The sequence below is a fragment of the Canis lupus genome, chromosome 33, assembly GCF_048164855.1.
Source record: "Canis lupus baileyi chromosome 33, mCanLup2.hap1, whole genome shotgun sequence".
NCBI classification, from domain to species: Eukaryota; Metazoa; Chordata; class Mammalia; order Carnivora; family Canidae; genus Canis; species Canis lupus.
Window position 1 is genome coordinate 10,761,642 of NC_132870.1, and position 14,887 is coordinate 10,776,528.

Below are 14,887 nucleotides of genomic sequence, written 5' to 3' on the forward strand. Positions count from 1 at the left end.
GATACAGGCAGAGGGAGAAGCAGGCTCCATGCAGGGAGCCCGAGGCAGGACTCGATCCCAGGTCTCCAGGATCATGCCCTGGGCTGAAGGCAGATGTTTAACTGCTGAGCCACACAGGCATCCAGGATTCCTTTATCTTTAATGTATCTGTTACAGGATTTTGATTTATGGTTATAATGAAGTTCATATTTAACATCCTGTGCATATAGCAGTCTATTTTAAGTCGATAATCACAAGTTTGAACTCATTCTAAAAGCACTACATTTTTATTCTCCCCTTCCATGTTTTATGCTTATATTGTCATATTTTATATCTCTTAACTTTGTATATCTCTTAATTACTGTAAATAATTAAGTATTAAATAATCTTAATACTTCCGTCTTTTAAACCTTCATACTAGCATTATAAGTGATACTACCTTTACTATATGTTTGCCTTTACCAGTGGAATTTTTTCCTTTCATGACTTCCTTACTTTTAGTTTTGGCCTTTCTTTTCCACTTAAAGAAGTCCCTTTAAAAGTTCCTGTAAGGTCGATTTAGTGGTAATGAATTCCAACTTTTGTTTGTCTGGGAAACTCTTTAACTCTCCTTCAATTCTGAATGATCTTGTTGGGTGGATTGGTTATAGATTTTTTTCCTTTCAGCCCCCTGAATATATCATACCACTCCCTTATGGCCTGAAGAGTTTCTGCTGGAAAAAAAAAAAAAAAAAAAAGAGTTTCTGATGTAAAAGCAACTGATGGCCTTTGGTTTTCCATTGTATGTAACTAGTTGCTTTTCCCTTGCTGCTTTTAAGATTCTCTTTATTTTTAATTTTTGACATTCTAATTAGTATATGTCTTGGTGTGGATCTCTTTGGGTTCATCTAGTTTAAGGCTCTCTCTACTTCCTGGACCTGCATGCTTGTTTCTTTCCTCAGGTTAGGATAGTTTTCATCAATCATCTCTATAAATAAGTCCTCTGCCATTTTCTCTCTCTTTCTGGAGCCCCTATAATGCAAATGTCAGTATGCATGATATTGTCCCAGAGGTTCCTTAACCTATCCTCATTTTTTTTAATGCTTTTTTCTTTTTTGCTGTTCAACTTGGATGATTTCCACTCCCACACCTTCCAGATCACTGATCCATTCTACATCTTCTAATCTTTGTTGACTCCCTGTAGTGTCATTATTTCAGTTATTATATCCTTCAGCTCTGATTGGTTCTTTCTTGTATTTTCTCTTTGTTGAAATCCTCACTCAATTCATCCACTCTTCTCTCAAATCTGGCAAGCCTGTTTATGACCGTTACTTTGAACTCTGTATCGGGGAGATTGCTTATATGTTTCATTTATTTCTTTTTCTGAGATTTGTCTTGTTCTTTTATTTGGAACATATTCCCCTCTCCCCTCATGTTGACTGACTCTGCTTCTATGTCAAGTGGATCAGATATGTCTCCTTGTCTTGAAAGTAGAGGCCTTATGTGGAGGGCTTCCTATGTGGCCCAGTAGCACAATACCACCCCTGGTCACCAGAACCAGGTGCTCCAGGGGCATCACCTTTATGGGATACATGTGCCCTCCTGATGTAACTGGGCCATGACTGCTGCAAGTACACCAGTGGGTGGGGGCTGGCCCCCACCCAGGATGACTGTATTGACTAACCTCAACACCATGGGCATACTGATGAGCAGAGCTGGCCCCTAGCCCAGCTAGTTGAATGGCCGATACTATGGACATGCTGGTTGGTCAGGTTAAACCCTGGTACAGCTGGCTGAGAGGCCTAGCTTCAACTGTTGTGGGAGTACTGGTAGGCAGGACAGGTAGGCCTGTCTATACTTCCATTCCCAGAGAAAATTCCGACAGATCTCAGCCTCTCCAACCTGGGGCAGGAGTCACTTGGGAGGACATGCCTGTTGCATATGAGAGGGCAGCAGTTGCTTTGGGGGGAGGGGGAGACACCAAGGATGCCTGCTTGATATGGCAGAGTGGCAGCTGCTTTGGAGGTACACCTGAAGATTGGGTTGGGTAGATCTGCAAGAGAATGATAGGCAGTATCAGAACTGGCTCCCCGCCCCCCCCCCCCCAGCTTTGGGCCAGTTAGGCTGAAGGAGGACAAGAAAAATGATGCCTGTCTACACTTCCATTCCCAGAGAAAATTCCAACGGATCTCAACCTCTCCAACACATTCTCTAAAATTAGTCAAAAAATCTCCTTCACATATAAACTAGGCACTTTTCAAACTACTGCCTCTGTGTTTGTTCTCAGAGAGAGTAATATAGAGTACTAGCCCTTTAAAAGAAGAGTCTCAATTTTCTATAGCCCTCCAGCTCTCCTAGAATTAAGCCCTGATGATTTTCAAAGCCAGATGGTAAGGAGGCTCATTTTCTCAGTACAGATCTACAGGGTATGGGGTACCCAACATGGGGCTTGATCCTTTCACTCCTCAGGGAGGATCTCCAGGCTTGTGATATCCCTCCCACTGAGTGGAGGTTTGGTTCCCAGCCACATCTCTGCTCCTCCTACCCTTCTCAATGTGACCTTTTCTTTATGTCTTTAGCTGTTGAACAGCTCTTCTGGTAGTCTTCAGGTTATTTTCAAAGTGAGTTGAACTTTATGTAGTTACACTCTGATGTGTCCATGGGAGGAGTGCTCAGAATCCTCCTACTCCATCATCTTCCCAAGCTCCTGTTCCAGAAAGTCTAGATTCATTCATTCCTTAAAATAACTGTAGTTTAAAATAAAATAAGATAACTGTAGTTTGTACTCCTTATGATTCAGTTAGGTGAAGATTTTAAGAAGATACAAAATATTACACTTTATACAGTATCTGATAGGCTATACTCATTATTTCACTTTTATTTATAAAAGCAAAGAACAGAGATTTTAAATTTTAAATCAAGCAGTCCATAATTATTAAAGAAGAAGTTGCTGCTTTAACCAACTGGATTACAGTTACAATAGTTCCTATTTAGTCAAGGAATACATGACTTCTAGCAATTTACTTCTGTGATTTAAAAAAAAAAAGTTTTTCTTAGCATTACCATGTATCAGATACAACTGTTATTAAAGTCTGCTTGTTAAATACTAGTGTCATTTCCAGAGCCTATAAAAAACATTTTCACTGCACTGAATACTTTGTAAGATGTTTCAATTTTGGAGTCTGTTTTATAAGAAGGCTTTCTATTAATATTTCACTACTATATTCATTTGTTGAACTAGTTCACATAATTTATAGTCATAATAATTGGGAAGTCTAGTATAAAGTTGTAAAAAAATATATAAATATTTCATTTTAAAAGATTTATTCATCTTCAGAAGAGTAGAGGGACAGAGGAAGAAAGAATCTGGGCAGCCCTGGGGGCTCAACGGTTTAGCACTGCCTTCAGCCTAGGGCGGGATCCTGGAGACCCAGGATCTAGTCCCACGTCGGGATCCCTGCACGGAGCCTGCTTCTCCCTCTGCCTGTGTCACTGCCTCTCTCTCTCTCTCTCTATGTCTCTAATGAATAAATAAATAAAATCTTTAAAAAAAAGAAGAAGAATAAAGAATCTTAAGCAGACTCCAAGCTGAGCATGGAACGCCATTTGAGGCTCAATCCCACAACCCTGAGATCACAACCTAAGCCAAAACCAAGAATCAGATACTTAACCAACTGCACCACTGAGGTACTCCTAAAAATTAAAAAATGTTTAAAAAGACTTGAATTTTACCTAAGTATGTGAATAAAATGTATGAACCCTCTCTTAGGTAGGGACTCTATTACTTAATAGTTTTGTTTAAGAATGTCATAGAAGTCACAGGGTTGCACTTAAAGATAAAAAAATGACTCAAAATATAAAAAAATATTTTGACTCAAAATATAAAGCCTACTAAAAAATAAATTTACCAATATTTTTTTCTAAGTGTGAAAGGTATTCCCCATTCAACATCTGAAATGAAACAAAAAACACAAAACTAAATAATAATTACTTCCTTACGAGAGCTATGCTGGCCAGGCAAGATTGCTAGTCATACATAGGGTTTAGGAGGAAATGTGGAGTCCAGGAATTGGTGAATTTTCAGAGGCTCTGAAGCATGGCTGGCTTGCAAAATCTTGTTCACTAAGGCAGGTTGCTGTTGGTTAATTACACTGACTTAAAAACAATTCTAAAGAACTGTAACTTTTTTCCTCTTTTAAAAAATATTTTATTTGACAGAGAGAATAGTGTGTGTACATGTACAAGCAGGGGGAACAGTAAGGGGAGAGGGAGAAGCAAGCTCCTCACTCAGCAGTGAGCCTGATTTTGGGCTGGATCCCAGGACTCCAGGACCATGACTCAAGCCAAAGGCAGATGCTCAACAAATCAAGCCACCCAGGCACCCCAAAGGAACTGTAATTTATTCAGTTAAGCAGGTTTGAAACTGGTTTGAGTGACTAACAGTCACCATGTCTATACAAGATTCAGTCTTCTACCAGGAGTATGGAAACTTCGTTTTATTTTCACAAGGGAAGCACATAAACCAACACATATATATATATATGTGTGTGTGTGTGTGTGTGTGTGTATGTAAGTCATATGGTTTTATAATCACATTTCAAGAAATTGCAATAAAAATAGAAATATTGTCAGTGTTAAGGGGGAAAAGCACTTGTCTTACAAGATATATTTAATCAGTCATTACATGTTATAGGTTATGGCAATTCAAAGATGAATATGAAAAGCAACAACCAAGTGGTTTATAGAGCTATTCAAAGTGAGTCTGGTCCACAATTTTTGTTTCAGGTCTGCAATGAGGTAAGTACAAAAATGGGGTGTTTAGAAACTCTTACAGGAAATTTGTATTTGACAGAATAATTTTATGCTCTTTGAATCTAATGAAAAATTAAAGTTTATATTTTGTACAACCATTTTTTCATTTTTCTAGTAATTAATTTTTGTTGTCTGTTATAAAAATATTGGTTCACAAACTGGTCTTTCACCACAGAGAGAAGCATTACTTCGTAAGACTCAGAAAGGCAGCTATCTGCAACCAGAGAATGTTGTATTTTGCTATGAAGATCCAAGCAAAAAGAATGTGTATCACACACCAAGCAAATAAACACCTGCATCAGAATTGGAAGAATGGTGACAAAATTGGAATAATGATGACAGAGCACATCTAAATGCTGCATCATCTATCCCCCAGATGCAGCAGGAGATTATGGTATATGGAAAAACAAATGGCTCTAGAGATAAAGCTGCTTTAAAAGAATCAGACTCTAAATATGAAGAAATTTATGAACACCTTAACCTATCTCTTCTATTTTCATTTTTTTAAAAAATGCATGCACAAAATAATCTAATCTTTAAAAGGTTTATCTAAGATAAATCTCCCCTGAAATTACATGGATAAGACATGACATAATTCCTACCATTAATGAGCCTGAATTATCCCAATAGTACAAAAACAGATGATAATAATAATGTGGTAAAGGCAGTAGTATAGAGATATACTGGATGTTATAGGAGAGCCCAAACTAGCCTGGATGATCAAAGCTTCCCACTGAATGTGAAAGCTCCCATGTACTCAAAATTCCCACTCGACTTCACCCACTATAACAAAGTTCTGTACGTTTTACTTCCTCAATTCCTCTCATATTGTTGGTCCTGCTTCTCCAGCAATACCACGTTAGTCCCAGGCCACAACTCACAGCTATGATTATAACTCCCAACAGCCTCTACTTTCATGAGTGCATCCTTCCGATTGCTGCCAGTTTTCATTCCCAAATTCAAATCTGATATCACTTCATTGCTTAAAAAATTCCATGAATAGTGTAAAAAAAATTCCATTAATAATGGAAAAGTAAGGAAAAAAGAAAACTGGATGCAAGCTGTATGATCTCTACTTTCTAAAGATGTATATGTGGTAGGTATAGTACCTATACTACACTACTTTATAACTAGGCTAAATATTCTTATAGGTCATAAACATTTTATAATGCTTTAAAGTCCCTTACATAATGACCATAAGATAGAGCTATTGATTTTATAGAACTTAAAAAGAGGTAGCATGGGGCACCTGGCTGGCTCAGTTGGAAGAGCATGTGACTTGATCTTGAGGTTGTGAGTTTGAGTCCCCTGTTCATTGCAGTAATTATTTAAATGAATAAATAAATTAAAACTTTTAAAAAGTAAAAATAAGGGTGCCTTGGTGGCATAGTTGGTTAAGGGTTCAACTCTTGTTTCAGCTTAAGTCATGATCTCAGGGTTGTGATATCGAGCCCCATGTCAGGCTCCACACTCAGCAGAATCTGCTTCAGATTCTTGCTCCCTCTCCCTCTGCCCCTCCCACTTCTGTGCTTTCTCTAAAATAAATAAGTCGAACTTAAAATTAAAAATAACAATAACAAGAGGTAGCATGGTTTAGCAAAAATAACATTGACTTTGGTATCAGGATAATTGGATTTTAGCTAGATACATTTTTGGGAAGTTACCTAATCTCTCCAAGTCTGTTCATTTATAAAAGAATAGGATTGGATGGGTCATGGATCAGTAATCTTTTTCTGTGATGGGCCAAATAATAAACATTTTAGGCTCTGTGAGCCATACAGTCTCTTTCATGATACTCAACTATGCCATAGTAGTATGAAAGTAGCCAGAAACAATACATAGAGAAATGACTGTGGCTGTGTTCTGACAAAATTTTATTTAGAAAAGTGAGAGCAAGCTGAGTTTGGCCTATAAAAACCTAGCTTTAAGTAACCACTGTTTAGTTCTAAACGATGAGAGGAATTTTTTTTCCCTATTTAAAATTCCCGGGACATCTGGGTGGCTCAGCTGTTGGGCAGCTGCCTTTGGCTCAGGTCGTGATCCTGAAATCCGGGATTGAGTCCCACATCGGGCTCCTGTGAAGAGCCTGTTTCTCGCTCTGCTTAGGTCTCTGCCTCTCTCTATGTCTCTCATGAATAAATAAATAAATCTTAAAAAAATAAAATAAAAAATAAAATTCCCTACACTGTTCCCTTTATTTTTATGTATTTTTTGAGGATTTACTTATTTATTTGGGAGAAAGTATACATGCATATAGTGGGGAGGGGCAGAGAGAAAGGGAGAGAATCTCAAGGAGACTCCATGCTGAGCACAGAGCCCCAAGCAGAGCTCCATCCCACAACCTTGAGATCATAATCTTAGCCTCTTAGCCAAAATCAAAGAGTCTGATGCTTAACTGACTAAGCCACCCAGGCACCCTGGTTGCCTTGATTTTTAGAGAAATCTGTTAGCCGTATCCTAACACAAGGCACATAAACTAGTGATTAATAGCAGATTTTCGGATCAGACAGTTTTCGGATTCTCTATTAGCTATTAGCCTTGGACAAGTCACTCACTTAAAATCACTCTGAGCTTCAGCTTTCTTATAAGGTTGTTGTGAAGTTTAAATGAAGTGATAATAGGGGTGTCTGGCTCAGTCAGAAGAGCATGTAACTCCTGATCTTGGGATTTTTGAGTTTTTGAGTCCTGTTGGGCAAAGGGAGTACTTTTTTTTTTTACAATCCTGAGGTCTTTTATTTTCTTTACAGTTATCATGCCATGAATTCATAGGGAATGGGTTCCAGCAGTTCAGGCTCCTTTCCATTGGTTCTCACAAAGTGTGCTTCTCTGGGTGGGGCAGGCTGGCGCTTCAGTTGGACCCAAGTACCTTTCTCTTTGGCTTCCTTCTTTTTCTGATCATTTTCCTTCACACGTTTCAGGAAGCTATCTCGGCTCTTTGAGTGTTTAATATGCTCAATGCGGACATTAATTCTCTTGGCAAGAATCTTGCCCTTAACTTGTTTGTTTACAACAAGGCCAGCAGCATGCTGAGTAACATTGTAGACCCTTCCAGTTTTGCCATGGTAACATTTGTGGGGCATTCCTTTTTGAACAGTGCCCATTCCCTTGATGTCCACAATATCACCTTTCTTATAGATTCGCATGTATGTGGCCAAAGGAACAACTCCATGTTTTCTAAAAGGCCTAGAGAACATATAGCGGGTACCTCTCCTCTTTCCCTTTGTGTTGGTCATTTTGGCGAATTACTGGAAGATGGCCGCAAAGGGAGTACTTAAATTAATAAAACTTTTTTTTTTTTACTTTAAGCAAAGTAATAATATATAAAGTATTTAACCCTATATCTGGTATATAATAAGCATTCAATAACTGAACATTATTACTTTTATAAATTACACAATCCTGAAGCTTTGGTCAGGAACACAATACTCCAATCAACATTTCTTTCCAGCAAACAAATAAAATATGCTTTATAATGATCTATATTCAAATGCATTTTTCACTAAAGCAAAAGACAAGGGCTGGCTATACTACTCCTAAGTTCCTATGGCTTTGATTTTTGTTTTTAAATGATAGCAGTCAGCTTTGAGTGCTTACTATTTACTTACTAGCTGTATGACTCTGGTAAAGTTCTATAACCAACCTTTCATTAGCCTCCATTTCTTCATCTGAAAAAATGTGGAAAATAACAGTATCAACTTTATAGGATTGTTACAATTATTAAGCCAGTTAATAAATTGTCTGGCATATAAACTATGTAAGTACCTGCTATTATTTTACTTAGATATTTAACATTTGTTCATTTCAATGAACAACCTAAAGAGGTATTACTCCTATATTTACAGTTGTGGATAATGAGGGTCAGAGAAACTAGGAAACCTACCCAAGGTCACACAGCAATTAAGTGGCAATGCCCAGGACTCAACACAGGACTGCCTGACTACAAGGCCAAAATCCTTACCACAAGGCCAAAGAGGACCTTAACTGTATCTCTGTATGGCACATACAAATGACTTTTAAGAACTAAAATAGGGGTATTATAAAATCCCCATACAGGAAATGTCTGATTTTTTTTTTTTTAAGTTCAAGGGTAGGAGAAAACATGTAAAATCACAGATCTTCTTACAATGATAGTTTCCTCATAAGCAAAATTTTTCTTGAAATGATTCCTCTTTTTAAATTATAGCTAATTAATTTAACTCAAACTTTCATTTTTAAAGTAATAAGCAATCCTTGGCATTAAAATAACTAAAGATGCAGCATAGTGACTTATCCTGTACACATAAAGTACTATGCAAATGCTGGCATTCACCTCTAACTGATCTTTGAGATTTACATAGGCCCTCTCAGACTAATCTTATAAAAAGCAAACCTAGAGAGCCTAACGGAGTTCTGTTACTTTATTCCATAAATTCCCAAGTATTGACTTAGAACGTGGGCTCAGAAAAACTTTCCAATTCAAATGAAAATACTGACCAGGGATCCCTGGGTGGCGCAGCGGTTTAGTGCCTGCCTTTGGCCCAGGGCGCGATCCTGGAGACCCGGGATCGAATCCCACATCGGGGTCCGGGTGCATGGAGCCTGCTTCTCCCTATGCCTATGTCTCTGCCTCTCTCTCTCTCTCTGTGTGTGACTATCATAAATAAATAAAAATTAAAAAAAAAAAAAAAGAAAATACTGACCAATATCAAAGGGGAAAAAAAAAGACCTCAAGGAAAAAGACCAAAAAACATTACTCTGGTGCATAGGTTTGTTTCTAAGTTTGTGCTGCATCACTTAGTTCTCCTCATACTCCAGGCCTTGTGAATGCTACTGGTAACTGATACAGAAGAGAAGTTGGCTTTATACTGTAAAGCCTCAGAGCCGGGATCCCTGGGTGGCGCAGTGGTTTGGCGCCTGCCTTTGGCCTAGGGCGCGATTCTGGAGACCCGGGATCGAATCCCACATCGGGCTCCCGGTGCATGGAGCCTGCTTCTCCTTCTGCCTGTGTCTCTGCCTCTCTCTCTCTGTGTGTGATGACTATCATAAATAAATAAAAATTAAAAAAAAATGTTAAAGCCTCAGAGCCCAGCAACCCAATACTAACAAGAAACACAGGACAGTCTGATATAGCTTACTTCTAAACTTTATTACATGAATGAACCCAAATTTAGAACTCTAACCTAACTCTAAAATTCCCCAAATGCAAATAAGATTAATCTTCAATGTTAGAAAATTATAAATTAGGGGCACCTGGGTGGCTCAGATGCTTAAGTATCTGCCTTCAGCTCAGGTCATGATGTTAGGGTCCTGGGATCCAGCCCCACGTCTGGTGGCTCCCAGCTCAGTGAGGAGTCTGCTTCTCCCTCTCCCTCTGCCTCTCCCCCTGCATGTTACGTTCTTGGTCTCTTTCTCTCTCTCACAAATGAATAAATAGAATCTTTAAAAGGAATAAAATAAGATTACAAATTGGGGATCCCTGGGTGGCTCGATGGTTTGGCGCCTGCCTTTGGCCCAGGGCGTGATCCTGGAGTCCTGGGATCGAGTCCCGCGTCGGGCTCCCGGCATGGAGCCTGCTTCTTCCTCTGCCTGTGTCTCTGCCTCTTTCTCTCTATGTCTATCATAAATAAATAAATAATCTTTAAAAATAAATAAATAAAAATTAAAAAAATAAAATTACAAATTATAATCTAACCTACATAATAATCTGACCTACATAAGCAGATTGTCAATTTTCTTTCCAAACCAGAAACACTGAAAGCCAAAATAATCATTAATTAAGAATTAATAAAACATTACACTCTATGCTATTCAGAAAGAAATACTGTATGACAACAAATACACTATGTAAATACCATTATCTACTTTGGAAGACAAGATACTTAATTCTCTTTAGTGTTCTGTTGAGAAAAGTGTTCTGTTGAGAAAAGAAAAAATGTTCAAATTTTAGATTAAGGAAATCAAATTACCTTTTACCATTTCAAAATAATATTCTAACACGCTGGATTATAGTAGGGTGTCATTCCTTGCCACGTATTCTATTGCCCATAAACACTAAAGGGAAGGGGAGGAATGAACAGTATCTGCCTAACAATAATGGATTAATCAGTAATGTCATCTCCACATAGAAGCAGCAGCACTGTTATTCATGTTAACATAGTATATCATAAATATCAACTTCCAGTTCTGGAAGAAAAACAGGCACTCATGGTGGTTCAGAAATTACCTTCTCAAAAAAAAAAAAAAAAAACTAATATTAAAAACAATCTGCAAGGGGTGCCTGGGCGGCTCAGTCAAACATCTGACTCTTGATCTCAGCTCAGGTATTGATCTTGGGTTGTAAGTTTGAGTTTCTTTAAAGTTGGGCTCCACACTGGGCATGGAACCTACTCAAAAATAATAATAAAAATTTACAAAATGTTTAGTAAAGAAGCCTGCCTACATAACTGATACTAATAGTTCTTAGAACTTTGTGGGGGGGGGGGGTAGGGGGGTCATCCATGAACCCCTTTTGAACAGCTGTTGAAAGCTATGGGTCTTCTCCCCACAAAGTACAGATATACAGAGTTCACAGAGTCTTGTAAGACTATGGGCACACCCACATATCAGGTTAAGACCAGAGAGATAAAATACACATTTTTCCTGAGGTACCTTTGACTCTCATAATTTTATCTCTGACTCATAAGAACCAACTAAATCCTTCATAACCAGACAATGAATTCTCTGGTAAAGCTAGCTCTTAAAAAAAATAAAAGTTTGACAGTATTTACTTAAGCAGTATTCACCTGAAAATAAATTATACTGGCAGCATTTTATTTATTTATGATAGTCACACAGAGAGAGAGAGAGAGACAGAGATATAGGCAGAGGGAGAAGCAGGCTCCATGCACCGGGAGCCTGACGTGGGATTCGATCCCGGGTCTCCAGGATCACGCCCTGGGCCAAAGGCAGGCGCCAAACCACTGCGCCACCCAGGGATCCCCTACTGGCAGCATTTTAAAATACAGCATGTAACTAGTGATATCAATAATTATAGTATATTAGAATTTATAAAATGATTTCACATTATTATAACAATATTTTTCTCTCTTTTACAGCTAACAAAATGGAGGTTCAGAAAATAATGTGCCCTGGTCACACAGCCAACAAATGGAGAGTTGGATTCTAATTCAAAGGTGTCTAGTTCCAGAACTGAGCTTACTTACTACATTATTATATCCTGATACTTCCACACAAACCCCTCAGAGAAAACATTTTTAAAAAGGAAGGCCTGATGGATCACATTCTATCAGAGATATATCTTGACATCAGTAAAGAAAAATTAGTGTATTTAAAATGTGTGATTTCCTCTTGTTTCAATGGTTAACATAAAACATGATTTTCAGAAAAATAAAGAAATGGTCAAGCTAATGAGTTTTAGGACTAAAAATAAGGACATTTTATTATTTTACAAAGCACTTCTCATTTAACTCTAATTCTTAATATACAAAAATAACAACTTGAAAATTTAAATATAAGAAACTGAAAGTTTAAACATCCAATTTTTTTAAAACAAAAAACCATTTGAAAATAATTTTCAGGATGGTCAAAATATTCCTTGCAATCTTTTAAAAATAACAATACTCCTTTCCTTCTCTATAATCTTAAGGTTTCTTGATTTTTTTTTTAAGTGTCATTTGTCTAAACCCATAGAATATACAACACCCTATAGTAAACTATAAACTTTAGGTGATAATGATCTGTTAATACAGATTCATCAATTGTAATAAACGTACCATTTCCGCGTGGGAATTTTGATAGTGGGGGAGGCTGTGCCTATGTGGAGCAAGGCAGGGGGCACAGGGAGGCAGAGGGTATATGTGAAACCTGTATCCTTCATCCAATTTTGCTATGAACTTAAAACTGCCCTAAATATGAACTCTATTTTGCAAAAGGAATGGGGTGGGTGTGTCAAAATTCACCTCATTTTCTTAACAAATGAGGAAATCATTGTTTTCTAAAAATTGCCCTGTGACTTAAGTTTCCTGCCAGAATAGAGCGCGTCGGATTGTTCTATCACATGTTTATAACTCAAGAAACCATTAACAGTAATCTTATTAAGCGCTAAAAGAATTCGTTTTAAATGTCAATATAGGGATCCCTGGGTGGCGCAGCGGTTTGGCGCCTGCCTTTGGCCCAGGGCGCGATCCTGGAGACCCGGGATCGAATCCCACGTCGGGCTCCCGGTGCATGGAGCCTGCTTCTCCCTCTGCCTGTGTCTCTGCCTCTCTCTGTGACTATCATAAATAAGCTTAAAAAAAAGTTAAATGTCAATATAAAACTAAGTGCATACTTGAGTATAGTTACCTTAAGATTCCTCTTTCTATTTATGTTCGTACTATTCGATATTTTAAAAGGCAATACTATATCAAGGGACTGCAAGTTTGCAGTGGATCACTGTGCAGACAGACAAACTAGAAGGGGCGCCAGTAGGAAGGAGGAGGAAAAGCAGCAGCCAATGAAAAGAGCTACCGCCAAGCCGAGATCCCGTTTTCCCAAGTCCACCCTCTGCCACGGCCAGGATTCAAGGGAGATAAAGGTCTCCTTGCAGAGCGCGAACGAAGAACGGCGAGAGTCAGACAACGATCGACTTTCACAAAAGAAAAACAACGCAAAAACAGGGAAAAGTGCAACTCACAAATAAAATGCTTGTACCAACCTAGGTCTTCCGAAAAGCTTTCCCCCAGGGCATCATCCCAAAGCGGTACCACGAGCATAGAATAAAGGGCCAGAAAGAGTCACGCTATTAAAAGAGATGAAAAGGACTACTGAGAAAGGCTCCATTTCTACGAAAAGACATCTGATTCACCACCACCAGGTGGGGGGGGGGGGAAGGGAGGGGGGACACAACGCTTTTCACGGCCAGGTGCGCAAACGCTACGAATGTGCCAATCCGGGTAAGGACCTGGCCCCGAGCTAGAAAACGCCCCACTGTGTAGACGAATCGCCCTCCCTGCACAACCATCGCCTGCGGGTTAGGTAAGCCCAGAACGGAGGGGAAGGAACAGACAGCTGGCTCTGGGGCAAGCGGAGTCGGCTACGCGATCCGAACCCGGCTGCAGTCGCAGGTGTCACAGCAGGAGGCGCCCTTCGCGGGGGTCGAGCACCGCGGAAGCGACACCTGGGCGCGCGCCGCTCCAGCGCGCCGAGAGGCAAGTCCCGACGGGCGCCGAGCCCCCGCGGCCGAGGCCCGGGCCCGGGCCGGCGACACCACCCCCCCCCGGCCGCCCCGCCCCGCCCCGCCGCGCCCCGCCGCGCCCCGCCGCGCCGCTTCCCTGCAGCCCGCCAGGAGCACCTGCCCGTCCCTGTCTTCCGCGAGGGACCGCGAGGAGACCGCCCAGAGGCCGCCGACGCGGCCGACAGCGCCAGAGGCCGGGGCTCTCCCGCCAACCCGAGCGGCCCCAGACGCTCTCGGCCGCCGAGTTTCGTGACCGCTCGCGGGGCTGCAGCTGCCCCGAGCCGGGGGCGCGATTTCGGGCGGGGGGTCAGAGGCGAGGAGCGACGCGGACGAGCGCGGTTACCTCGGCCCCTCGGCGCGGTTACGCCCGGCCTCGCCACGGCGGCGGCGGCGGCGGCAGCGGCGCTCCGGGCTCCCGCACGCCCGCGGCCGCCCGCAGCTCCTAGCGGCGCCTCACTAGCCCCGCGCGAGCGCCCGACGGACGCGCGCCTTCCCGCGCGGCCCCGTGGAGTCCCCGCCGGCGCCGGCGTCCTCCGGGCTCGGAGCGAGCGGAGCGCGCGCCCGGGCCTGCGCACTGCACCCTGGGAGGTGTGGCTCCTGGTCCCCGCCCCCGCGCGCGTCCTCGCCGCCCCCGCGCGCGTCCCCGCCCCCGCCCCCGCCCCCGCGGCTCGTGGGCGGCCGGAGCCGTAGCGCTGGGCGGCTGGGGCGCGCAGACCAGGGCTAGGGCTAGGGGGCGCCTCCAAGCAGCTCTAGGTGGGGCGCCGCACACGCATCCCTGAACTTCCCCGTCTCTTCACCTCGGTGGCCACACAAACTTTAGTTTCTTAGTATTATCCATCAGCTCCCCCGCGCCTGAGTGTTGGGCGGCTTTATCCCTGTTTCCTAGATGCTGGGGCAGCGGCGAGGCGTCCGCTCTCGTTGCTC

At 41.5% G+C, this 14,887-nt stretch overlaps 2 protein-coding genes and 1 long non-coding RNA gene across 4 annotated transcripts in view; 1 reads left to right on the forward strand and 2 right to left on the reverse strand.

The window, feature by feature from the left end:
* The window catches only part of LOC140623598 (uncharacterized), a 51,586-nt gene extending 39,443 nt beyond the window's left edge, over nt 1-12,143 (forward strand). Inside the window, exons 2-3 of the long non-coding RNA XR_012023157.1 lie at nt 4,946-5,164; nt 11,844-12,143. This is a non-coding gene — a long non-coding RNA (uncharacterized lncRNA). The remainder of the gene's footprint in view (nt 1-4,945; nt 5,165-11,843) is intronic.
* Nucleotides 1-14,443, reverse strand: part of KLHL8 (kelch like family member 8) — a 73,153-nt gene extending 58,710 nt beyond the window's left edge. For both annotated transcript variants that reach the window (XM_072810044.1, XM_072810043.1), the window contains exon 1: nt 14,307-14,443. The gene's annotated coding sequence lies outside the window, so the exon portion shown is untranslated. The remainder of the gene's footprint in view (nt 1-14,306) is intronic.
* On the reverse strand, nt 7,501-9,967 carry LOC140623597 (large ribosomal subunit protein eL21-like). Its single transcript, XM_072810045.1, has one exon. It carries the CDS (start codon nt 8,001-8,003, stop codon nt 7,521-7,523), a length of 483 nt encoding a protein of 160 aa, XP_072666146.1. The 5' UTR covers nt 8,004-9,967; the 3' UTR covers nt 7,501-7,520.
* Nucleotides 14,444-14,887: the final 444 nt, after the last annotated feature.

Bases quoted from the DNA above. Each gene is read 5' to 3' on its own strand.
- LOC140623597 (XM_072810045.1), bottom strand. From the start codon at position 8,003: ATGACCAACACAAAGGGAAAGAGGAGAGGTACCCGCTATATGTTCTCT.